General features: G+C 53.7%; 10 protein-coding genes across 10 annotated transcripts; 7 read left to right on the top strand and 3 right to left on the bottom strand.

The window, feature by feature from the left end:
- Window positions 1–305: 305 nt before the first annotated feature.
- On the top strand, window positions 306–1281 carry J4E85_005428 (uncharacterized protein; the record flags this gene model as incomplete). Its single annotated transcript, XM_051469674.1, has 3 exons — window positions 306–322; window positions 368–942; window positions 1010–1281. The coding sequence occupies 3 exons, from the start codon at window positions 306–308 to the stop codon at window positions 1279–1281; spliced, it is 864 nt and encodes a 287-aa protein (XP_051326505.1).
- Window positions 1282–2470: 1189 nt separating this feature from the next.
- On the top strand, window positions 2471–4224 carry J4E85_005427 (uncharacterized protein; the record flags this gene model as incomplete). The annotated part of the gene is made up of 5 exons (XM_051469673.1): window positions 2471–2623; window positions 2677–2994; window positions 3053–3259; window positions 3319–3826; window positions 3881–4224. 5 exons carry the CDS (start codon window positions 2471–2473, stop codon window positions 4222–4224), a joined length of 1530 nt encoding a protein of 509 aa, XP_051326504.1.
- A 361-nt stretch (window positions 4225–4585) lies between these two features.
- Window positions 4586–5334, bottom strand: J4E85_005426 (uncharacterized protein; the record flags this gene model as incomplete). The annotated part of the gene is made up of 2 exons (XM_051469672.1): window positions 4586–5132; window positions 5186–5334. 2 exons carry the CDS (start codon window positions 5332–5334, stop codon window positions 4586–4588), a joined length of 696 nt encoding a protein of 231 aa, XP_051326503.1.
- Window positions 5335–5513: 179 nt separating this feature from the next.
- J4E85_005425 (uncharacterized protein) lies at window positions 5514–6998 on the top strand (the record flags this gene model as incomplete). Its single annotated transcript, XM_051469671.1, has 2 exons — window positions 5514–6150; window positions 6199–6998. 2 exons carry the CDS (start codon window positions 5514–5516, stop codon window positions 6996–6998), a joined length of 1437 nt encoding a protein of 478 aa, XP_051326502.1.
- A 1138-nt stretch (window positions 6999–8136) lies between these two features.
- J4E85_005424 (uncharacterized protein) lies at window positions 8137–10331 on the top strand (the record flags this gene model as incomplete). Its single annotated transcript, XM_051469670.1, has 5 exons — window positions 8137–8178; window positions 8244–8757; window positions 8810–9402; window positions 9448–9595; window positions 9643–10331. 5 exons carry the CDS (start codon window positions 8137–8139, stop codon window positions 10329–10331), a joined length of 1986 nt encoding a protein of 661 aa, XP_051326501.1.
- Window positions 10332–10541: 210 nt separating this feature from the next.
- J4E85_005423 (uncharacterized protein) lies at window positions 10542–11322 on the bottom strand (the record flags this gene model as incomplete). Its single annotated transcript, XM_051469669.1, has 3 exons — window positions 10542–10600; window positions 10719–11094; window positions 11152–11322. The coding sequence occupies 3 exons, from the start codon at window positions 11320–11322 to the stop codon at window positions 10542–10544; spliced, it is 606 nt and encodes a 201-aa protein (XP_051326500.1).
- A 1939-nt stretch (window positions 11323–13261) lies between these two features.
- On the top strand, window positions 13262–14942 carry CYP51B (Sterol 14-alpha demethylase; the record flags this gene model as incomplete). The annotated part of the gene is made up of 3 exons (XM_051469668.1): window positions 13262–13507; window positions 13556–13753; window positions 13803–14942. 3 exons carry the CDS (start codon window positions 13262–13264, stop codon window positions 14940–14942), a joined length of 1584 nt encoding a protein of 527 aa, XP_051326499.1.
- Window positions 14943–15834: 892 nt separating this feature from the next.
- Window positions 15835–16740, top strand: J4E85_005421 (uncharacterized protein; the record flags this gene model as incomplete). The annotated part of the gene is made up of 1 exon (XM_051469667.1): window positions 15835–16740. One exon carries the CDS (start codon window positions 15835–15837, stop codon window positions 16738–16740), a length of 906 nt encoding a protein of 301 aa, XP_051326498.1.
- Window positions 16741–17159: 419 nt separating this feature from the next.
- J4E85_005420 (uncharacterized protein) lies at window positions 17160–17940 on the bottom strand (the record flags this gene model as incomplete). The annotated part of the gene is made up of 2 exons (XM_051469666.1): window positions 17160–17348; window positions 17404–17940. The coding sequence occupies 2 exons, from the start codon at window positions 17938–17940 to the stop codon at window positions 17160–17162; spliced, it is 726 nt and encodes a 241-aa protein (XP_051326497.1).
- Window positions 17941–22344: 4404 nt separating this feature from the next.
- Window positions 22345–24218, top strand: INDA1 (Amino-acid permease inda1; the record flags this gene model as incomplete). Its single annotated transcript, XM_051469665.1, has 4 exons — window positions 22345–22620; window positions 22673–22730; window positions 22787–23910; window positions 23964–24218. The coding sequence occupies 4 exons, from the start codon at window positions 22345–22347 to the stop codon at window positions 24216–24218; spliced, it is 1713 nt and encodes a 570-aa protein (XP_051326496.1).
- Window positions 24219–24712: the final 494 nt, after the last annotated feature.

Genomic DNA, 24712 nt, shown 5'->3' with positions numbered 1-24712 from the left:
TAATCGGTGTCGCAATGGCAATGCTGTTTTTCTCGATGCCTGCATTCGACGACGGTAGAACGAATCTGCAACGCATACGCCATTTGGACATCTATGGTGGCTTCTTGTCTGTCTGCTGGCCTATACCTCTCATCTACGCCCTTCAGGAAGCCGGTGCGTCGCATGCCTGGGGCAGTGGTGTTATCATCGGACCACTTGTAGCTGGAATCGCTCTCCTGGTACTCTTTGGGTTGTATGAGTATTGGATATCGTCCAGAACGCAGAAAGCCCCCGTCTTTCCTGTACACTTTCTTCGGAATGCATCCATGGCGTTGACTCTGTTGTAAGTCTGGAACACTGCAGTCGGACTCCGCTAACAACGGGACAGAAGTCAGTTTCTCTTAGGATTCGCATTTTACGTTGTCTTCGTCCAGCTGCCACAACGCTTTCAGGGAGTGAACTTTACAAGCGCGGAGCGTGCCGGTATCCTTCTGTTGCCTGCTACCGTTGTGACTCCGATTGGTGCTATGGCGTCCGGACTAGCAGTAAAGAAGGCACCAGTTGAGACTGTTTTGATTGGGTCGACCGCGATCGTATGCGTTGGTATTGGACTTCTTAGTAGTTTGCCGACCTACTCTCACCTGTGGCCTGGACTGTACGGTTACGAAATTATTGCTGGTCTTGCTTTGGGTCTTGCAAGTCCGCCATACTTCGTGCTTGTCGCTACCTCAATTCCAGAAGAGGACATCGCTGTCGGTACCGGAGCGCTCAACATGGTGCGGACGCTTGGCGGATGTGTCGCCGTCGCCATCTGCTCTGCAATCCATCGCGAGCAATTGAACACAGGGTTGTCCAGTTTTTTGAGTCGCGAGGAAATCAGGGAGATGCAAAGTTCGACATCGTTGATTGCGCACTTACCGGATGTGGCGAGGGATCGTGTTGGTGTCATCTTTGGTAACAGCTGTAAGTTTCAATTCCCTAGAAATATAGCTATACGAGACATACATGCTGATTAGCACCACCGTGCCAGACAATAGACAGTTCCAAGTCATGCTGGCGTTCACAGGACTCAATGTCATCGTCGCGGTCATTTTAGCCATCGTCCGAAAGCGATCCGGGCTATTCGGCCTCATACCTGAAAGGAAAGAAGGGAATGAGTATGTGGAGGCTAAAATCGACCAGAGCGGGCCCGCATCGAGTGGAGCGCTGGCTCAAGATACTTGTGAGAAACAGGCTTCTGATATCGCGGCTACACACAGACCGGATGATAACGCGGGCGCGTGCCTTGGAAAACGATCATGAACAATTTACGGTATATCCACATTTTCGGTCACGAGACGCTGTGTGGATACTATCATGGTGGCTCCATGCTGAAGCATTTAGCGATTTCGGCACTACCGCAGTAGGGAAGCCCGGTCGGAAGCACCGAATGGACAGGTATTGAGCCTTGCTTCAGCGCATCAATCCGCGCCTCTCCTTCATGGGATCTAATGACACTCTCCCGCCAGAAGGATTAAAAAGCTGTACATTTTTCGACTTACAGTGTCGAGAAGTGCTTAATTCCGCACGATTATATCCGTATTGCTAGCAGATAAGCACTTGGTGATGTCTAAGCAAGCAACGTCACAAGCGCATGCTTATGTGGAAGCTTAGCCGTCCCCCGCATCTTTGACCCCCGCACACGTTGCAACGCCCTTCACGCTTGAATGCTCGGCATACAACGCCTCAATGCTCGGCACCCATAATGCTGTGCCGTTGAGATCTGAAACGAATATGCACATCGTTTGCTTCAAAGGATGAGGCGGCATCAAATACGTTCTGTCGACGCTGTATCGTAGCTTCAAGACGGCCACTAGCGGGGGATGTCAATAGTGGGCCACATGCGACACGAGCCTCTTCGTCACAACCACAGCTCATTACCGCTGTGAACATGGAAAGATCCAAGGAAATGAGTAAATGCTGAGGATATAGAATCAAAGTTTCAGCATCATCATACAGTCAGTCAGATACTCACATGAACGGCACTTCGCTCCTACTTCTGAACCCCGACTCTCCGCGGGAGAAATTCCCATGGTGAAGCCAGGGATCGGCAAGCGCTAGGGAGTGGATGGTGGGGATTGGATCCTGGAGAAATGCACACCAGTCCCTGCCGTCATCGGAATAAGATCATCATGAGTGGACTAGATGATAGGCGGCTCAATAGCCTCGGGCTGATGATACCCCAGCCGCTTTCTCCAGTGGTTCGACAGTCGGTGACGTTCTTAAGGGACAGCGTCTCGCTCGCTGATCGAGGGGTAATTCCGGACAAGCAAGTTCCCAGTTCCATGGTTGAGATTACTGACTTGTGATTCTTTCGGACCGCGATTTGTTGCTTGACGTTTCTGCGCGAACCCTTTTCTGCGCTCTGGGCACTGGGATTCACTAAGAGGCTTGTTGGAGGTTTGACATCTTGCCCAGCTACTAGCTCACGCTCTGTCTCTACGTCGACAACATGGCCTCTGGAGTAGAGCGGCCAATCGATAGGTCGAGCGAGGAAGAGAAGACTATCGGCGAGGAGCATGTTGAAACGGCAAAACATGTCCACACAATCGAGAACCTACCTGATCCCGACGCCGGTCTCAGCGAAGAAGAACGCGCTGCGCATGTAAGTCACATCTCAGCTCCTTGCCATATACATACTAACACCCCACCCCACAGGACAAAGCCCTCCTCCGCAAACTCGACTTCCGACTAATTCCATGGCTCTCCTTCCTCTACTTGATCTCCTTCCTAGACCGCACGAACATCGGCAACGCCAAAGTCGATGGCTTGCAAGAAGATCTCAACATGACTGACGGCCAGTACAATGCCAGTCTGACCATCTTCTTCGTCAGCTACTCCGTCTTTGAGCCGCTGACCAATGTGCTGTTGAAGAAGTTACGCCCCAGTATCTTCTTACCACTTATCATGATTTGGTGGGGGATTTGTATGACGTGCATGGGGTTGGTGCATAATTATGCTGGTCTTATGACTGCGGTGAGTGTTTTGCGGTTGGTGATCTGGTATCAAGGGTTATCTTGCTGACGATGCGTAGCGGTGGTGGCTGGGATGTGCTGAGGCTGGACTGTTTCCTGGAGTAAACTACTACCTGAGTTGCTGGTACAAACGTTCCGAGTTCGGCATCCGAGCTGCAATCTTCTTTTCGGCTGCCGCTCTAGCTGGCAGTTTTGGTGGCCTACTCGCCGCTGGAATTGCGCAGATGGGAGGCGTAGGCGGAAAGCCAGGCTGGGCGTGGATCTTCGTAAGTGCAACTTGAACGCTTCTTCTTACCTGTGACCATGTTGCTGACAATAACCCCAGATCCTTGAAGGTCTCGCCACCATCCTTGTAGGAATAGCAAGTTACTGGATGGTCCACGACTTCCCCGCCGAAGCCACGTTTCTCTCTCCTGACGACCGAGCGCGCGTTCTCCGCCGTCTACGCGCCGATAAACAGGCCTCAGCTGCGCACGAAGAGTTCCAGACCAAGTACTTTTGGCAATCTGTCAAGGACTGGAAGACGCTCATGTTCAGTATCATCTACATGGGCGCAGACGGTTCGCTCTATGCCTTCAGTCTCTTCCTGCCCACCATTATTGCCGGGTTGGGCTATAAGTCTACAACAGCGAACCTGCTTTCCGTGCCACCGTATGCAGTTGCAGCTGTGGTGACGGTGGTAGTGGGTTACATTGCTGATCGCACGCAACAGAGGGGTTACTGCAATATGGGAGTCTCGCTCTTTGGTATCGTGGGCTTTGCCATGTTGCTCGGGTCTGCCAGTCCGAATGTTCAGTACGCAGGCACGTTTTTGGGAGCTGTGGGCATCTATCGTAAGTGAACTCATCTAGCAGCATGGATCGCTTGGTTCTAACATGCTCCACTAGCAACGATAGCGAATACCATATCCTGGGCCGCCAACAACGTCGAGGGTGTGTACAAGCGTGGCGTCACCCTTGGCTTTGTGATAGGCTGGGGCAACATCAATGGCGTCGTTTCGTCGAACATCTACCGCAGCAGGGATAAGCCGCGCTATTTCCTGGGACATGGTGTGGTTCTGGCGTATCTGACGCTGTGGCTGCTTGGCGGGAGCATTGTGACCCGATTTCTGCTTGCGTGGGAGAACAAGAAGAGGAGGCAGGGGGCGCGGGACCACTGGATTGAGGGTAAGAGCGAAAAAGAGATTGAAGAGATGGGGGACCAGCGGCCAGATTTCCTATATACTCTTTAAAATGTAGGGTTGAAGCTTAGGCAGAACAGTAGAGCGGACTCTAGGCGTGTCGCAATAGACATGGCACTGTCGAAACTTCTGAACCTTGGCTTGTTGAAGTAAGCTTCCAAACTTCCGACTCATTTTCACTTGGATAGTAAACGCGTAGCTCGATAAAGTGCAGAAATGGTATATTCGACGGCGTGGTTACTCATGGTATCTGGGAGACAATGTTGCAGCCTCGGAAAGAATCAATAAAGTGCAAGTTCGCAAGCTTTTAGCCCTGCGCCCGTAAGTCGAATACATGCCGTAAGATTAACGCCGCCCAATGCATGTCGTTTTATAGATTGGCCTCTCTCAGGTAAAGGTCAAGTGCTCCAGCTCACGCACCAACCTTTCGAGACTTGACGCTGTTCGCGCGTTCCTTCCTCTCGTTGCGGCGCATCCTCTCCTTCCGGTCTTTCCGATTATCCGCCCTCTGGTCGTGAGCCTCACCGGTCTTGGCTTCCTTCTTCTCGTCAACCTCGACCAGCCAGTCGTTCTCGCCCGCCTTGTTCTTGCCCTTGTAACCCCACTTGGGTACCCAGTCGCCCGTGGCCTCGTCGTAAGCCAGCTTGGTGTCGCGCTTCGTGTTCTTGATGCCCTTCTTCGCAGCAAACTTGTCCCACTTGGTGGGCTCCTTGGCTTCGGGAATAGGCTTCTCGCGAGGGAGGGGTGTTGTTGGCGCGGGGAGCACGAGGTGGACGCCCTCTGAGTTTGACTTGATTTCGCAGGTCGAGAGGAGCTGGTTGATGAGGGCTTGAGCAGCATCGCGGGCAGTGGCAGCGAGGGTGGCTTCGTCGGCGCCGGCGGGGACGGGGTTGGGGTCGTTTGCGAGCAGGTTGCCCAGGTCAAAGGTGAAGGGCGTGGGCTTGTTCACCGTGACGGGTCTGTGTTGAGTCAGCAACGGCGTGGTAGAGGACAAAGCAAGCATGCGACGTACAGTCGGCTGGAGACGGTCGAGTCTGCGACGGAAGGTGCGCCGTTGGACTTGACGTCCATTGCGCCTCCGTTGATTTCGTCGGCGAGCTGGGAATGTGTGGGCGAAGTGCCACCGAGCGCGACGCCGCCGTCCATTTCAGTGTCTGACATTTTGCGAGGGTCGAGTGGTTTTGGTAGAATTTCACTTTGCGCGCCTGCTGCCAAAAGTTCAGAATAAATTTCGAGTCCGTGCACGAGCGGCGGACTCCCGAGGCTGCGACCATCACAGAATTCGTCTCTCGCATCGCCAATTCGCCCATTGCGGAGGGCCAGAGCCTCGATAACCCGTCATGCCGCCTTCCACGTGTCTCCGGAGCTTCTCGCAGCTGTCGCTTGATGCCGCCGCCCATGGCTGCATTGCACCGCGCGTGCTACGCCCCCAGATAGCCTGCTTTTCCACGTCGTCCGCCCGCTATGCCGTGACAGGACCCAAGAAGAAGGGCATGACCGCCGCCCCCAAGAAGGGTGTCAAGTCTCTGAACACGAAGAAGGGCAGAGGAGCATCAGGAGGTGACTCGGGCAAGCGGCCCGCCCAAGGAGAGCGCAAAGCCCAGCGGAAGCGCATCGTTCTGAGTAACGACAACGCACTCGAAGTATCTTCGCTGCGGGACCTCACCAAGGACAATGTTCTCAGCGAACAGAATGAGGGCAAGGTCATGGGACTACCGCAGGAGACTGTAGTGGATGCGCTGCGAGCCGTCGAGGCTTTCAAAACAAGTCAAGGATGGGGTCTGTTCCGCCGACCAGCCGTGTTGATGAGGAAAGAGGCGATTGAACTCGCGAGGCTATTCAACGAGGCCGAGAGCTCCAAGAAGACAATAAGGCGGATACTGTGCGGACAAAGAATGAGCGGGAAGAGCACATTGGTACTTCAAGGCCTTACTATGGGTTTTCTACGGGACTGGTTTGTGATCAGCATCCCAGAAGGTATGGACTGTGGTTTCGAGGCAGAAACATGCCACTGACAACTCTCAGCCCAAACCCTCGTCAACGCGCATACAGACTATGCGCCTCTTCCCAACTCAGAACCGATGCAATATACTCAAGATACGTACACAGCAAATCTTCTCCAGCAAATTCTCCTGTCGAACGGAGCATTCCTTGCTGCCACAAGACTTAGCACGCAGCCTGAACTGCCTCTGCCGCTTCCTGCGGGTGCTACACTGAAGGAGCTGGCGGCGCTTGGTATGGCCAACCCCGAGGCATCATGGCCAGTCTTTGTTGCGTTATGGAATGAACTATCTCTGCCCGGTCGTCCGCAAATCCTGCTTGCGCTCGATGGTCTGTCGCATATCATGCGCCACTCCGAGTACATGTCTCCGGAAGTAAAGCCTATCCACGCTCACGACCTGACTCTTATACGCCACTTCGTCGACCACCTTTCAGGCCAAAGGAAACTACCCAACGGCGGCGTGGTGCTCGGCGCAACCTCACGATCAAACGCCCCTACGTCGCCAGCGATGGACCACTGTATCGAAGCAGCCGAAGCCCGTCAGAAGTCTGCAGACAAACTGCCAGAATGGAACCCCTACAAGAGCGTAGACGTGCGCGTCATGGACGCTCTCAAGGATCTCCACAGCGACTCCAAGGGGCTTGACATTATCAATGTCGGCGGGCTGACCAAGGAAGAGGCCCGGTCGATCATGGAGTACTACGCCGAAAGTGGGATGCTACGACACCAAGTCAATGAGGGCTTCGTGGCGGAGAAGTGGAGCCTGGCGGGTATGGGCAACATTGGCGAGCTAGAGAAGGCAAGTGTACGGATGCGGTTGTAGTTGTATTATACTGTGACACGAATTGTAAATCAAGCATATCAATATCAAGTATCGTTTGGTATTGCTAGTTGTAACGGCATATTCAGACCAACGGCCTTTCCCATGGCCCCTATCCATATGATCAGATACTCATCTGCTGTTATGACGCTCTCGACACTGGCCTCCATCACATCAGCCGTCTGACATGGATGGATGAAGAACACGGGTCTGTTGGTGAGCGGGTGCTCCTGCTATGGTTAGTTGAATCCAATACTTGAGATTACACTTCTCACAGTAACGGTAATGCCTCCAATGACACCAACATTCTCTGTCTGCGCTTTGAACTGTGGCGGGACCAAGTGCTCGTACAACGTAGTCATGGTCGGCGGGTACCGGTGCTGAGGGTCACGAATGCTGATGTACAAGACGGGCACGCGATAGACATCCGATAGGACGACATCGTAGTCTACAACTGGCTGGGGTGCTACGGCATCGTGGAGAACTTCCTACCTGAACTGAGCTCGTATCGGTAGATCAGGGCCCTGGCGTCACCCACCTCGTCGTCGTCTACTACTTCCTCCTCTTCAATAGCGTCCCGATCATGCACCGCAGGTCGATCTGCACAGAGCGGCAGATGGGTGGTAATGTTGAGATATACGGACCCATTTCGGTGCCTCTTCTCCACGGAAAGCCACTCGTGCTGCGCGCTACCTCTCAGCTGGAAGCATCGCTGCAGCGCATCGCAGGCGTGCTCAAACTCAATTGCATCGAGGTGAGGAAAACTTGGAAGCATGCTTGTGCGTGGTTTTGTTCGGGCTGAGTAATGCAAATGAGGAAGCTGTCATGGGTGGCAGCTTGCCGGTGCGTCACTCCGGGCCACTTAACAGGGCGGCAGGCTCGCCACGCGCAAATCGGCAGGGGTGCGACGCGACTTCCCCGGCTCCAGGGCTTGGCTGCCTGCAACATCGTCCAAGGCTCGAGGGCCTGCGGACGTTCAATCTCAGTCCAGCTTAGCGGCCCAGACTCGCCCGCCCTTACTATTCGTTTCCATCGTTCGCAACACTATGCTGCCTATCTAGACAGCCATACCCGCCCCAGCATTGACCCCGTCTCCGTCGCCGTCGCCGTCTCGACTCCACTACTCGCCCTTGTTGTCAAGATGCCGGCCCAGACTGAGAAAAGCCAGCTCAAGCGAAACCGCGTAGGTAGCCGTTGTACTGCCAAGTATGTGACTGGGAGCGGCCGCTGACGCTTCAATTGCTGTAGTACTCGCAGGGCGAAGAGGCCGAACCAAAGCGCACTCGCCACTCGCGCCTGTCGCCGCCTCCCAACGGCCGTCTTAAGCAGGGACCGTTGCCGTCGCCTGTAACCCACAAGGAATCCACCGGAGATGCTTCGGAAGGCTACAAAGAAGGCACACAGAGCCCCCCGCCCAGCAAGCCAAGCCAGGCACGCGGTGGTCTCTCGTCGCCCCCATCCGACACCCAGCCCTTCTCCCAGTTCGTCTACCCGCCCGACAGCCGGACGTACGCCGTAGAAGATGAAGAGGAAGAAGAGGTCTGGGGCTACCTGGTGCCTATGGATGGCCGGGACAAAGACGTGCTAGTACTGCGCCGGCGACAGGCCTGTCCCGTTCCGCAGGGACTCGTTGGCCAGACCGAAGGAACAGAGCGGGTAAGCAAAGAAGAGTACAAAAAGCAGGAGGATAGGTACGAGAGGGAGAAGCAGGAGCGCGGTGTACCAGCAGGTGGCTACCTCATCGGTCGCCACAGAGAGTGCGGTAAGTCGCGGTAATAGTCCCTGCGAAAGAGCGCTTGTCTGACACGTTGCAGATCGAGTCCTCAGTTCACCCACCGTCTCAAACCGGCACTGTCTGCTGTTCACAGAGAAGAAGGGCGGCGATGTTGTCGCTGTACTCGAAGACTTGTCTGGAAACGGAACATTTGTCAACGACATCTTCGTTGGGCGGAACAAGCGACGCGAATTGCGCGAAGGTGACGAGATTGCCATCTTGGACCAAGCCCGCTATGTCTTCAGATACCCGTTGAAGCGCAACACCCACCGGTTCCGACAACAATACACCATGCAGGAGCAGTTAGGCAAGGGGCATTTTGCTTCAGTATACCTCTGCGCAGAGAAAGCGACAGGCGTACGGTACGCAGTGAAGAAGTTCGAAAAGCGTTCTGGTCCTGGCGAGAAGTCCAAGGTCGAGGGTCTGCAGCAAGAGATTGCCGTGTTGATGAGCGTTAGCCACCCGGCGCTGCTGTGTCTCAAGGACACATTTGATGAGGATGATGGTGTCTACCTAGTGCTCGAGCTCGCGACTGAGGGCGAGCTGTTCAACTGGATCGTCATGAAACAAAAGTTGACCGAGACGGAGGCACGCAAGGTGTTCGTACAATTGTTCCAGTCGGTTAAGTACCTGGTAAGTCCCCAGCTACCCTTCTGGTTCAACGCTAACACATACCAGCATGAGCGCAACATTGTACACAGAGATATCAAGCCCGAGAACATCTTGCTTACAGATAAGGATCTGTCGATCAAGCTGGCTGATTTTGGTCTTGCCAAAATTATTGGCGAAGAATCCTTCACAACCACACTGTGTGGAACTCCGTCATGTATGTTATCATATTGCAAAGTGCGACAGTATGCTAATGTTTTCCAGACGTTGCGCCCGAGATCCTAGAAAACTCCAACCACCGCCGCTACACCAGAGCCGTCGACGTTTGGTCATTAGGCGTCGTCTTGTACATCTGCCTGTGTGGGTTTCCTCCATTCTCAGACGAGCTGTACAGTGAGGACAACCCATACACACTATCACAACAGATCAAAATGGGCCGCTTCGACTATCCGTCACCGTACTGGGATTCCGTTGGCGACCCTGCGCTAGATCTCATCGACAAGATGCTCACAGTCGATGTTGAGAAACGGATATCGATTGATGAATGTCTGCAGCACCCGTGGACTACGCAAGACAGGATAAGCGTCACCGACAGCACAGACGGTCTTACGGGGGCCATATCCAAGCTCGATTTCTCCAAGCGCAAGATACAACGGGAGCGCACTATGCTTAGTAGCATTAACGATGTTAAAGTCACGCGTGTCATCAACGCCGCTGAAGGCCAAGAGCCCGTCAAAGTTTACGCAAAGAATGGAGTTGAGAACGGTACGAAGATGAACGGCAAGACCCATGGTGCTGCAGAGGTAAGGCCTGCCGATGAGCGAAATCCCAACGAGTTTGTCGAGATGGGCGGTAAAGGCGATCAGACTCTGTACTCGGAAGAGGAGGACGGTTCCCGCTATGCAACTGACCAAAGCCTTGCATCCGCACAGAGCAAAGGTCAGGTGAACTGAGATGGTGTGGTATTTCTTTCGAGCGGAGCGTCTGGCGTATTCTGAGGGTTAACGGGTTATGGGAGTCCTACGGCAGCACAGGCAGAAGTGTAGAATAGTGGGCTAGGGATCAGTACACGTACTGCGGCCTAGTCATTTTACGGAGCATAGCGTAGTAAAGATGACATTTTGCACCATGACCCCACCTGTATATCAATGCTGCCACAATGCTCAGAGTGCCCACAATAAGTCCAGCCACAAGGCTGTGAAGTAGGATAATGAGAGATCGACTGCCCACAGTGGTACCTATGCAGAAAGCCCAGAATTGGCCAACGCAAACTCCAGAAAGCCAGTAGAAGAAAATGCCCCCATCGTACATCGATCCGATCGAGCAAACTAGACTTGTACCCAACATAGCCAAGAACCACCATTTATCCTTCTTGAACCAAGTTTTGAGGCCTTCCCGAATACTATGAGTCTTCAGCGTGGAGTCGGGATATGCGTGGAAGACTGTGCCGCCCTGTATCTCTTTGTCAACCCTTTCTTTCAGTTGTTTTTCTCTAAGCACTGAAAGATCAGTGTCCTCGATATCGAGCTCTATCCTCATAGCTGCTGCCAACTTGAGGACTGCGCGATATTCTCCAGAGACTTCCTCGAAATGGCCGTTGTTGGACGCAATAGTGAAATGTGTGTAGATCCACATTATGTAGATCCCGACTGTCCATGCGAGCAGCAGTACCATGCTGATGATGAGCTGCAAAAGTGAGAATCCCCATTTATAGTCCTAGAACAAACGCTTAGCATGACATGACAATATCTCCAAGGCTCAGTGACGACCTACCTCCGTGTTCTGGCACTTGCCGTAGAGCTCCATGTACGTGCGATCGAACGTTTTGTTCTCCTTCACCCAAGTTATGTCTAATAGTTCAGGAGAGTCTTGGCCCCCGAGGCTCTCCACTTCGCTTTTGTACGCAGTGATGGTGAGGACAGGTGATTCTAGGAGCGTATCCATAAATTGCGACGATTCGTTTCGGGTCCCGCCAAGTCCATGTTGTTTGACATCTGTGACTGCTTAAAAGGTTACACCATATATATCACGTACGGTCTTACATTGAGAGACATGTGCCACTAAGTTGCACGTAGAGCTGCCGAATTTTGACGGCGCGGGAGTACGGCAATGATATTGTGGGTTCGGCACGGGATCATCTACGTATCTCGGTCATTGACTGATCCTTCTTAGACAGAGACGGAAGGGAACACTATGCTCACATGGAGTTGGCATTTCCGTGATCCAGTAATTGCCATGTTCGCCAACTCTCCAGCCATCGTGAATGACATAGAGGACCCGCGCATACTTGTCGAAAGAGACAAGGTTATCATCGCCATCTTGGACAAGAGACACAACGTTGGAGTCGTAACCACTCATAGCGCTCATGAGTGTAGGGAATGCCAGGATAAATAACATGGTGGCAACCATAAATGCCATCGCGGTTTTGGAATGTAATTTAGGCTGCCGAATGAAACTCTTGATAGTCCGGCCCGTTGATATTAGCGATGCATCATTCTCGATGAATATCGTCCGGAATAACCGATAGCTGATAGGTTTGTCTTCCATGCATATCGTCAGATACCTTGCGAACTCCCGCCACGATACGATCGCCAACAATAATTGACCTCCACGGCCCATGACCTATCAGTTGTCAGTATCGAATTCCGTGCCTTCCAACTCGGGCCAGCTCACAACGTCCCATACAATATCAACCGCCTTTGCTTCTGCGCATGTCAGGTGTCCTCCACCTAACGTAACTTGGAAAAAGCCAGATGATGACCACACGTTGTAAGCCCTTGGATCTAGATGAAAACTGCCGTCCGCTTGGCAAGCCTCGAGGTCAGAACGACACAGCCACGCCGTTCCGGTGGCGACTAATATCAGAGTGACGAAAAGGCTGGAATTCCAGACGAATCCAAAGAACCATCCTAACCCTCGCAGCCATTGTGTCGATTTGAGGTCTCGCTTGAGGTCTCGGAAGGCGGTACGGACGCTTTGAAGGCCGTTGCGGAAGTTCATAACCACGAAATCGATTGGAAGCGACGTCTGGATTGGAAGGAACGGTTGTATTTACCTAACAATAAAGAGAGAGTGCTGCCAGGGCGATGATGAATTTATCTAAAGGTAAAGAGAAGGCTGAGACATCGCCACTGCTGACATGCGTCCACCAGCCGTGGACCCCACGCCTCCCTTCAACCGGCTGCGCTCATCTATGTGCATCGATTCCTCAGCCTCTGATAGCCTACCCACCTACGAGATACGGCGCTAAGCAGAGCAAGAGCATGAGCTTGTCACACAGCCCGCTGCTGCCCGTATGTTCAACTATCCATAGTTGACGATGTGTAGCTGGAGTCCATATGCTGCAGCTATACCGACGGCGTGTTGGAGGCAAACCGGAACAACATGAACAACGAAACCAAAGCGCAGTAATGTTTAGACACCTGATAGAACAAGAGCCGTAACGGGATAGGCTAGGGATAAGTACATGTATTGCGCAGTCAAATAGTAGAGCATAGCGTAGTAAGGGTGAAATTTCACACTTCAGTGCTGTCTGCTTCGGGTTGTGGATAAGGTGATGTATCCCTCAGACCAAAGACGTGGCACAATGTACGATGGGAGGGTATTTGGTTTGGATGGCCTGTCAGTGGTGCCATCTTGTCTCCTTTGAACGGGTGCGCTAAGATCCGCAAGCCGGTCCCTGCCAAGCTCTCGACACCGCCCACCGCCCGCCAGCCCACCTGCACTCATCCACTCAGACGCCGCGCTGTACGGCTATAGTATGATTGGATAGCCTGGCCCCTGCGCGAGCCTCAACCCGTGGGAAATTTATTGAGGCGCGTCCCCGTCAACAACGCCATTCCCTCACGCCCTTCACTTGTGTTGTTGCTTCTTGTCGCGCAGTATGGGTCTCCTCGCCAATGTCGCCGGCCCCTTGGGCAACTTCACCTCCACCTCGTCGCTCCCCGTCCTCGTCGCCGCCGGCTTCGCCTCCTTTATCCTGCTCGCCGTCGTTCTCAATGTCTTGAAGCAGCTGCTGCTCAAGAAGCCCAATGAGCCGCCCCTCGTGTTCCACTGGCTGCCCGTGATCGGTAGCACCGTCACATATGGCATGGACCCGTATGCGTTCTTCTTCGCCAACCAGAAGAAGGTGTGTAGGAAATGCAATGGCAGGTTGAACATGACTGACTGGAAGTAGTATGGCAATGTCTTCACCTTTATCCTCCTCGGCCGCAAGATGACTGTGTGTCTCGACACCACCGGCAACAACTTCATCCTCAATGGAAAGATCAAGGACGTCAACGCCGAGGAGATCTACTCCCCGCTCTGCACACCGGTCTTTGGAAAGGACGTCGTATACGACTGCCCCAACTCGAAGCTCATGGAGCAGAAGAAGGTGCGTACGACTCAGTCTCCTAATCGATCCATGGCTAACGCGAAGACAGTTCGTCAAGTTCGGTCTCACCCAAGACGCCCTCCGCTCCTACGTTACCCTCATCACACAAGAATGCGAAGACTTCGTCAAGCGCCACAAGGCTTTCAAGGGACAGAAGGGCACTTTCGACGTTCCCAAAGTCATGGCCGAACTCACCATCTACACCGCCTCTCGTTCGCTCCAAGGCCAGGAAATCCGCAACTCGTTCGACTCCAAGTTCGCTGAGCTATACCACGACCTCGACATGGGCTTCTCACCCATCAACTTCATGCTGTCTTGGGCCCCGCTTCCCCACAACCGCGCGCGCGACAACGCACGTGAGACGATGATCAAGCTATACTCTGAGGTTGTTCGCAAGAGGAGATCGGGTGAGGTCAAGAAGGACTCTCCCGACATGATCTGGCATCTTATGGACTGCAAGTACAAGGACGGCACACCAGTTCCCGAGCACGAGATTGCCGGAATCATGATTGCGCTGCTCATGGCTGGTCAACATTCGTCTTCATCAACCATCTCCTGGATCATTCTTCGATTGGCACAAAACCCCCACCTGGTCGAGGAACTCCTTGCTGAGCAGAAGTCGGCTCTTGGTGAGGACCTCCCACCGCTAACCTACGAAGACCTCCAGAAGCTACCCCTCCACACTCAAGTCGTCAAGGAGACCCTCCGTATCCACGCCCCGATCCACTCTATCATGCGCAAGGTCAAGCAACCTCTTGTCGTCGATGGAACAAACTACGTTGTACCCACCTCCCACACGCTTATGTCCTCGCCTGGTTTCTCCGCTCAGCTCGACACCCACTTTGTCAACCCCTCCGTCTGGGATCCGCACCGCTGGGACGCCGAGCACCAACAATACGACGAGGAGCGTGACGACGCCGACCAGGAGAAGATTGACTACGGCTGGGGTGTTGTTTCCAAGGGAACAAACTCTCCCTACCTGCCCTTTGGCGCTGGAAGGCACCGATGCATCGGCGAGCAATTTGCTTACCTCCAACTGCAGACCATTCTCGTGGCGTTTGTGCGCGAGTTCAAGCTCAGGAATGTGGGTGGCAGCAAGGACATTGTCAACACCGACTACTCGAGTTTGTTCTCCAGACCGTTGGCTCCCGGTGTTGTAGAGTGGGAGAAGAGAGAGAAGGAGTTGTAGACGACTTCACAACCCTTCATTGCTCTATGAAGCTTTGCGTTTTTAATGATACGGGTGCATGTAGATACAGGCGGTTATCCTGCTTTCTACGAGCATGAGCGCGCATGAGGTTCTGGGTTCCGTTCCATGCCAACATAGACTTTGGGATTAGTATATTAGTTAATACTTTTGGGTATCTAGGAGGAAAAGATGTAATGAGAATCGAACATAACAGTAACATACATTGACATGAATTTGGTGGCCGTGTTGTAGAGGTTCCATGCCGGTTAAGGCCGACTAGGTCGATGTTGTATAGCCGAGGAGATGTCATAGCCTTCCGGTAGGTCTACCGGAACCTCTAAAACTAAAGCGCGTCATCTTCCCTAGTCACGCATCCGAATGAGGCTGTCATTTCGCACGTTTTCACATACCTCGGTCTTAATACAGGTTCACCCTACGTTATGTCAAAGTGGTAGAAAAGACTCGGAAGCCAGCATTTGCTAGATCGACTTACCCAAAATCGGTTTCCGCTGAGCAGGAGAACAAAATCAAAGACTGTCCAGGACGAGGATAGATTGTCAACAGAAGAGAAGACGAAATGACGGACGACATGCAAAGATTGAGAGTGGATTACCCATGGATTCAAACGCCGCTGGTGGTAGGCGCGCCGATGCGCTTGATCGCTCTAGCGGACATGGCTGTTGAAATATCGAAAGCCGGTAAGTTGAAGAGGAGACTATCACGCCAATACTTTCCCATGTTCTTGCCGTGGGTAATCTGCCTTACCAAGCCCCTCTATCCTTTCTCAAGTTTTACAGCACGCATCAGCAGTACAACATCATCCTAACCAACCCACACAGGAGGAATCGGCTTCATAGGCGCAGGAACAGACGTATCAGATCTAGAATCCCACATGCAGCACGCAAAAACACTCCTGAACGACACACCCGCCGCACTACCAACGAAGAACGGAACACTCCCCATCGGCATCGGCTTCATAAACTGGGGCGCAGATCTCGAAACGGCCATACCCATCATCGCGCAACACCGTCCAGCAGCAGTATGGTTCTTCGCGCCTTCATCAACAGCATCCCTCGTGCAATGGGCCGAAGCAAGTAGAACCGCCTCTCCTTCGACGAAGATCTGGGTTCAGGTAGGCAGTGTAAAAGATGCTGTGGAGGTAGTCGAACGAATCGGCCCAGACGTCCTCGTCGTCCAAGGCACAGACGCGGGAGGCCATGGTCTCGTCCAGGGCGCAAGTATAATTACCCTCCTCCCCGAAGTCGGCGACGCCATCGACACCTTACATCACCGGACCCAATGTGCGAAACCCATCCTCCTCGCCGCAGGCGGCATATCCGAACCCCGCACCTTCACCGCATCCCTCACCCTCGGCGCCTCAGGCTGCGTCTTGGGGACGCGTCTACTCGCCACCCCCGAAGCAGCCATCAGCACTGGGTACCGCTCTGCTATCCTGCGCACCACCGACGGCGGACAAAGCACCGTGCGCACTAAAGTCTACGATTCCCTGCGCGGCACCAACTGGGCGGAGACGCATAATGCGCGTGGTATTATTACGCAGAGCTATGTGGATGCTGTGGAGAAGGGGATGAGTCAGGAGGAGAATACGCGGTTGTATCGGGAGGAGATGCGGAAGGGGGATGAGGGGTGGAGGGAGAGTGGGGGCAGGATGACGGCGTATGCGGGGAGTGGGGTTGGGTTGGTTAGGGAGGTGAAGAGGGCTGGGGAGGTTGTGAAGGAGGTTAGAGAGGGGGTTGTGGGTGTGTTGGAGGGGGTGGGGAGGAGGGCGAGGCTGTAGAGTAGGGGAGGAAGAACGGGACTACGGCCTTCCTGATGCCCTCTTTTGTGGGTTCCTGAGATGGAGATGCGATTCATCTGGTAGGTGGAATGTACATATACATACATGCATGTCTGGAGTTCGTTTCTCTGGTGGATCATATGAAAACACATAGTGGGTTGAGATGCGAGGGTGCGATGATGGAATCGTCGCTCGGATATTTTGACACATGGTAAGAAACAGAAGAGCATGCCACCTACTAATTGCTCGCTCGTATACTTCTGACGGCTGCCACACACATAACCCCAACACCATGCTCCATTCCCGCCTGCTCTTTCCTGTACTCCGGGTATTTTTGCACCGGATGCGTATGTGGCTCGACGTTTGATAATTTGATACTCGAGCTGTACAATCTGCAGCCCGCGGCCGTTCGGAACACTCTACAAAGCCTTGGTCGCCCGGTACCTGCCCGTCTTGAGGTTGAAGGCACGCTGGTCCTTCAACCACCGCCTGTATCCAGCCACGCTACCAATCTTTTCGCCGTAGTAGTCCGGTGGGGGGTTCGCTAGCGAAGAGGCAGTAGGGTCGACGCGGTGACGCTTGATGCGGTTGAAGAAGGCCGAATCTTTCTACACACACTACCATCAGTATCCGGCATCTCAACGCTATCCAGATGTGACTTACCCGCGTGAATTCGCCCAGCACACCCCTGTAAGCCAGATTGAAGACCTGGTTGCCGAAAATAGGCCCAATGAGCCATCCCACAGCCATCATGCCCAAGGTGCTCAGTCCCATGAGCATGAAGGGATCGAAGCCGCCAAGTTGGGCGGAGAGGGTCGCGTCATAGCCATTGTTGATCATGGTGGTGAGACCAAAGTACGTCACGCCCACGGCGCCGACTCCCGAGCAGGCCTGGCCGATTCTCCGGCGCGTGCGGCGTAGGGCGAAGAAGGCGTTCCATGTGAGTTGGGGTTGTGCGCCGGGCGAGTTGTTGGCCACGGGCTGTGCTGGGGCTGTCGATGCATGGCGTACTATCAGTCTGCTGGGAAAGGTGGTGCGAGAGGCGGTGGTCGGGCTGTTGCGCTGTTGTTGTGGGAGCTTGCTTGGTCGTGTGCATGTGGAGAATGAAGTCGCGGCGGCGGTGGATGCGGGCGCGAGTATCGCGGGTGGGAAGCGGCTGGCAAAGGCCCTCGCTGGGCACAGTGCACTTCGTGTGAGCATCGTGAACGTGTCGTTGACAGCGGTGGGGCGGCGTCGTGAGGTCGCAATCGTACCGCCAACTTTCCGCTTCGATAGATGTCAGTAGCTGCAGATTGCGGGCCTTGGCGATTGCGGAGAAGCGTCCTGCACTGTCGTCGCCGGTTTGAGTTTGCCCTGCGCCTTGTGTCTTACAACAACTCAGTTTGTTGCAGCTCTTGATCCGGAGGATTTTGCGAATGCGCTCAACGTTGGTGAGACGTCATTTCTTCATCGTGCTCGGAGGCTGCTGACTCATCCGGTCGGCCATCTTCTCCACACTATGGGTCACGACCATCTCTTTCGAAACTTCTACGTTGTCTAGTCTCCTGACGTCTCACGACAGATGAGGGCTTCATGGTTCAGATCAGCACGTCTCCTCGGTTTTTGTTACGTCTGTCAAGGGCAAGCCATGCGTGGTATGCCCCTCCGTAAGAGCTGTGCAGAATTTGGCAATGAGAAGCGAGGGCATGTGTCCAGTGTGCCTCTTCACAAACTCAGATCCACCTGATCAACACTTTGTTTGTCAGACCTTGTTAAGGGCAACCCCATGGGTTGTGCCTGCTGCACGCACGTTCAATACTCACCCTTGTCTCCGTGCCACGCAAACAATACAGACGCACAGCGGTACCGGTCCAATGGATACGTACTCCATTCCTTAGGCTTTTCCTTCCTTTCTGGGACTCATGGTTCAGTGCCCGTACCTGCAGTTGTCGCCCACCGGTGTGGCTCGATAGTCACGGGTCTGGACACGGGTAGGTCGATCGTTCAGCGAGACCACCACAACCTTGGAACGCTATGATATCCCTGTACACTATGCCTCGGCGACTGGGGACGATCTAGCTGCTTTTGGTGCCATGCTTACGGCTTGTCAACCGCGCAAAGGCTTTCTTGCGAACTTGGCCCAGAGTCTGAATCATTGGACAACGTGAATCGGAAAGACATGCAGGTTGTCATTGTAGGTGCTCAGCTTGAGTCTCAGTCTGTTACCACGGAGAAATCACATTGTCTCTGAACAAAGGCCAATGCCGCGATTCGGTGTGACATGAATGAAGTATATCAAGTCTCGTTATAGTAGCAAGTCAGCCAGTCAAATGAATGATCTGCCAAGTCGAGGTTCGATATCTCCACGTCCTACTGTTGCCCTCTGCCTGAGACCAACTGCTCGCTATGCAGCAAACTCGTCCCCGCCCAATCTCCCTGAACATCTCCACGAAATGTCCAGCTCCATGGCGCGCCATCCGTCCCCCTACACCACGACGCGCAACCTATCCATCGATGTCTGCATTGGTCAACGCCAACCATGAAATCCCTCCCGTGCCTCCCTTATCCTACTGGGACCCGGACACGCCGTCACCTTTGGCATCTGACCGCTCAGAAGTCTCGCCGAGCTCACCAGTGAACCCATTCCTCGCTCCGCCCAAGTCCCCAATAGAGCAGCAACACCTTTTCCCAAAGGCAGCACCTCTCCTTCCGGCATCCCCTCTATCAATGTTTGACAGTCCAATGTCGCCAATGGCAGTCACATTTCTCTGTACACCCACCCCTTCGCCAACTAAGGCGACGTTTCTTCTTTCAGCCTCTCCAGATCTATCCCCGCGCTTCTTGCTCCCACGCTCACCGCCTCCTTGTACGATGGGGAAGAGAAGGGTTTCCGTATATGATGTTGTGAAGGATATCTCAGAGAGGAGAGGGAGCGTGGCTAGTATGGTGAGGATGCAAGAGATGATGAAGTCGGAATTCTATCAGTCGCTATTCTTGAAAAGACAAAAGGAGATGGGTGGTCATTCGGGGAGCGAGAAGAAGGGAGCGAAGACCAAATGGACGATAAAGGGAATATGGAGACGATTGACTGGTGGCAGAAATGACCGGGAAGTCGGAGGAAAGAGTAGAACTGTACTGGGTGTGGATCGCATGAGAATATCCAGGCCTCAGAGCCTTGTGTTTGGAGTTTAGTTGTTACCTGAGGTTATTGCATGATTCAAAACGTGTCGCCAGAGTCGCCTGCCGTGAGTTTGACGAACACCCATACGCCGTGTTTGGTACCAGAGCGACAGTCTTTGAAATGCCAGTTCGATACAGGAATCAAGCTGACCGGAAAGTATTCACGGATCGAATTATACAGGCTTGAGTGAATCATTGGCGCGGATTCAGAGTTCAATGGTAGATAGTGGCAACGGGACGCTGACGAGCTAGCGAAGAATGGGTTGCGAACCACGGGTGTCTCGGAGGTCGATCGACGTAAAATCTTCAGATGCTATCCTTTCCGATAGGCAAATCAGCTTGTAGAGGATCTCGTGAGTAAGGCGTTGCGATAACCCATAGAGCATCGATGACGTGTGACCTAGTAATCCCGGTGAGTGGATTTGTGGTGCGAAGCGGGCTCGAGATGCCGTTGATACCGAGTCGAGCAAACATCTTTAGAGTAGAGATAGTGCGATTGTTGAGCAATGTTGGACATATTATTTGCGACACAACACCTTATGCGCAAACCTCAGGGTCCACCGTGATAAAGGCGTGTAATGCGGGTGGAGGCGTAATTCTCGGCGATACTGCTGAGAAACCACCAGCTCGGTGCAAGTGGGCTGTCGTACTGGGTGTCACGGCCGCTTATGCGGCGAAAAGGTCGGTCAGACTTTAGCGTAAGGCACACTGTGGTCAGACCGCGCCAGACTAGCTATTGGCTCCGCTGGAACTCTGGATGATACCATTGTGACATTCGCCATGGCAGGCGAATGCCAGGGGAGCGACGTCAGGCTCCGTGGCCGTGGTAGGAGTGAGGTTATCTGGTTCCAAGACCAAGTGGATGCCGGTGGAGGACAGTGGATCCTAGGGTGGTCCCAGGCGCGGATCGAAGCACCCCAACATACGACGCTCAGACAGGTGGTTATCAGTGGAGTCGCGCCAAGAGCAGACGAGCGAGCGTTTGCAATTCGAATTTGACAATATCGCGATAAAGGATTCTGGTAGACCCTGATTTTCTGCGGGCCTGTATACAGTGGCCAGGCTGCTGGATCAAGGTGCTGTGTTTGACTTGTCGACTGGTCCGATACGCAACGCTTCCAAGACGTTCAAGAAATTCCAAGCACCATTGGCATACAGCACTAAGACGATTGGGGAAGTAGCCGAGCCTGACTCCGTGATTGGCTGCGATTCCTGGGGCAAATAACTGTGGTTTTTCGGGCATCAGCACGGTGGATCTGGGAGCCGGTGCCGTTGGATAGGAACGTTGGCCATGAGGTGTCAAACACGCGACGTCGCACCTCTTATGGAGAGGATTTGGTTGTGTGGTTCCCCCACGCAGTGATAACGGTCTTCTCGAAGCGGGTGATGGAGCGAAGACGGGCCTAATTATCGAGGAAACTGAAACGAGCGAGGGATTGTCGTGCTAGGATGCGAGGTTAGATGGGCAATGTAACGCAATACTGCGGTGCCCATTACGCCCGATAACACAACACACGCCGCAATCACGAGCGCTTGGCTTTGCCTATTCGCGGACTTCGCGATGGCAAGACTGAAGCGCCCCGGAGCGCCACCGATGGAGTGGTTGACAAACAGTAATGTTGGAGAGGCATCGCGTCTCGGGCTAACCGAGGCGGAGATGACGGAAGCGAACGCGCTAGACCGGCCCAGGCAGGTGCACATGGAGGTGGGGCACGTGAGAGGCTTCTCCAGACTACACCAAGTAAGCGCAACCATCCGGCTGCAGATAAGACGGCCGGTATGCACCAACCTCGATTCGCCAATTGGGGCAGCTGGCAAGGAAAGCGGCGTTGGATCCGAAGACAACCGCGGTAGCCAAGGGAGCCCAGCACTGCAATCAGCGTTCTAGAAAGCCTGCTAGAACTTTGCTAAATCAGTCTCTCGCGGTTACTCGCAGGTCGCGCATTCGTTATCAGTCTTGTTTGGGACCAATCTCCGCCCAGCGACCGGGTCTGACCAAAGGGCACCAAGGGCCCCCTCGAAGCTCACACCAAGCCCTATGCGCCACCGGCCGATTTGCTGTTGCGGGGAGGTCCCAAGCTAATCCCAAGAGCCGCGGCGGGGCGCCAATTCACCGTCCTTGTTAGTGCTACCCGCTTGCGGCGAACGCTTGTTCTGGGTGCACACGACCAGCCAACCAAAGACAGCGCCAGGCTATCTTTCGTCAGCCTGGCCCTTCACTGTAATGGAGGGGTGCCAAGCTGTCGGCTCGTGCGCCTCGTGCATCAATGAACGGGGGTCCCTGTCGCTCTTTCCGCGAGCCATCTCGAACCTGGACTGGATAAATGTCAATTGCCTCCCCCTCCGCTGATCCATATCTGACATTAAAGAGCAGCCGGTCCCAGGGTCTCTCTCGACTTCATCAGTCTTTTCTACCCCCAGCACTGCCCTGTCCAACCGCCCATCATGGACTACGAAAAGGGGACCCCGCCTAATGAGAAGACTACCGTCCCTCACCCGACTGTCGAAAGTCATGGTGAGGACTCCGCCGACTGGCGCGAGCAGGAGGACTTCATGACCCGCAACGGTCTGAACATGAAGTCCTTCCAGCGTCGTCCCCAAGAGGGCCCTATGGTCGTACTCGACAAGTCCATGAAGACTCGCCATCTTCACATGATTGCCATCGGTGGTTCCATCGGTGCTGGTTTCTTCGTCGGTTCCGGTGGTGCTCTTTCCAGGGGTGTAAGTTGCACAGTATGCGGTCACTTCTGGATATGGACTTACAATTACTCAGGGCCCTGCCACGCTCCTCATTGATTTCTCAATCATGGGTATAATGATCTTCAACGTCGGTATGTAGAGATCACACTTGTTTTGCGCACGCAAGCAAAACTGACACGACTTGCAGTCTACGCTCTCGGTGAACTCGCTGTTATGTACCCCGTTTCCGGTGGTTTCTACACTTACTCCGCTCGCTTCATTGATCCATCCTGGGGTTTCGCCATGGGTTGGAACTACGTCTTCCAATGGGCCATCGTCTTACCACTTGAACTTCTCGTCGCCGGTTTCACAGTCCAATATTGGGATGGGGCCAAGGGAGTCAACGTCGCTGTCTTCATCACGGCTTTCTGGCTATTCATTTGTTTCATCAACATTTGGGGTACCCTGGGATACGCCGAGGAAGAATTCTGGTCGTCGTGTATCAAGCTTGGTGCAACCGTCGTTTTCATGATCATCGCCTTGGTCTTGGTTCTCGGTGGAGGACCCAGCAACGGCATGTACTCTGAATACTGGGGAGCGCGTACCTGGTACAGCCCTGGTGCCTTCGCCAACGGCTTCAAGGGATTCTGCACCGTCTTCGTTACCGCAGCTTTCTCCTTCTCCGGAACTGAACTGGTCGGTCTCGCTGCCGCTGAGACTAAGAACCCTCTGAAGTCCCTTCCCGGTGCTATCCGTCAGGTCTTCTGGCGAATCACCCTGTTTTACATCCTTGGTCTCACCTTCGTTGGTCTGCTCGTCGAGCACACTGACGAGCGTCTCATCGGTAACTCCTCCGGTGACGCCAACGCCTCGCCCTTCGTCATTGCTGGCAAGAACGCTGGTCTGATTGGATTCGACAGCTTCATGAACGTTGTCATTATGGTCTCCGTTGTCTCCATCGGTGTCTCTGGTGTATACGGTGGTTCGCGTACCCTCACCGCCCTCGCTGACCAGGGTTACGCTCCTAAGCTCTTCACCTACGTCGACCGTGCCGGACGTCCTCTCTGGTCTGTTGCCTTCATTCTTTTGTGGGGTCCCCTCGCCTACATGAACTTGGCCTCAACCGGTGAAGTTATCTTCAACTGGTTCGTCTCTCTGTCTGGACTTGCCGCTCTCTTCACCTGGGGCTCCATCTGCCTTGCCCATATTCGCTTCCGCAAGGCTTGGGCTTACCACGGACACACCCTGGATGAGATTCCGTTCAAGGCCGCTGGTGGTGTCATTGGCTCGTGGATCGGTATTGCCATTATCGTCATCGTCTTGATGGCACAGGTAAGACTTCCTCCGATCGCTTCTGTAGTGCATTCTGCTAACATGATCATCAGTTCTACACTGCTGTCTCCCCTATCGGAAAGAGGCTTGGTACTGCCACCGACTTCTTCCAGGCATACCTCGCTATCTTCGTCGTTGCTGCTTTCTGGATTGCCGGATACTTCTGGAAGCGCGAGGGATGGCTCCGAACTGCCCAGATGGACGTTGACACTGGCCGTCGTGAGCTCGACTGGGACCTCATCAACGCGGAGCGTGCCGAGATCGCCACATGGCCCGCATGGAAGCGTTTCTTGAACCGCATCTTCTAAGCTTGTCTTTGCATGAGTTTAGTGTACGGTCTATGGATCGTGCAAGTGTCGCTGTTTGACTATCAGTCGATGAAATTTTCCATTGTCGACTGATACATCATGTTCGCCTTTCATATAGGTGATCTTAAATGTTAATATACCCCTTCTTCCAAAGTCTGTGCCATGTCGTGAAGGCCATGGCTGCTGTGAGATAGTTCGCGGATACCAACGACTCGTAGATTAGCCTGATTGTTAATGCTCCGGCTTCTTCCCACCTGGAACTGGACGAAGAAGTGTTGCCCCTTGGCTGCTTTCTCATCATGCGCACCTCACCGATGAAGCTTTCTTATCTTGAGATGGTCTTGCGCTGCCAACCTTCTTAGCTCCAAGATCATAGCCTCGCCTCCGCTGCTCAGAGTAGCCAAGTCTCTTTCTTTTTCTGTAGTGACTGCACCTCAACGAAGAAAAGATTGAACACCATGGAGCTTACATTACTACCAATTGTTCTGTTTTGC

Source organism: Alternaria conjuncta (assembly GCF_024043145.1).
Source record: "Alternaria conjuncta strain BMP 0040 chromosome Unknown scaffold_7, whole genome shotgun sequence".
Taxonomy (NCBI): Eukaryota; Fungi; Ascomycota; class Dothideomycetes; order Pleosporales; family Pleosporaceae; genus Alternaria; species Alternaria conjuncta.
The sequence above is the reverse complement of the archived record's forward strand: the minus strand, read 5'-3'. Positions and strand labels throughout refer to the sequence as shown.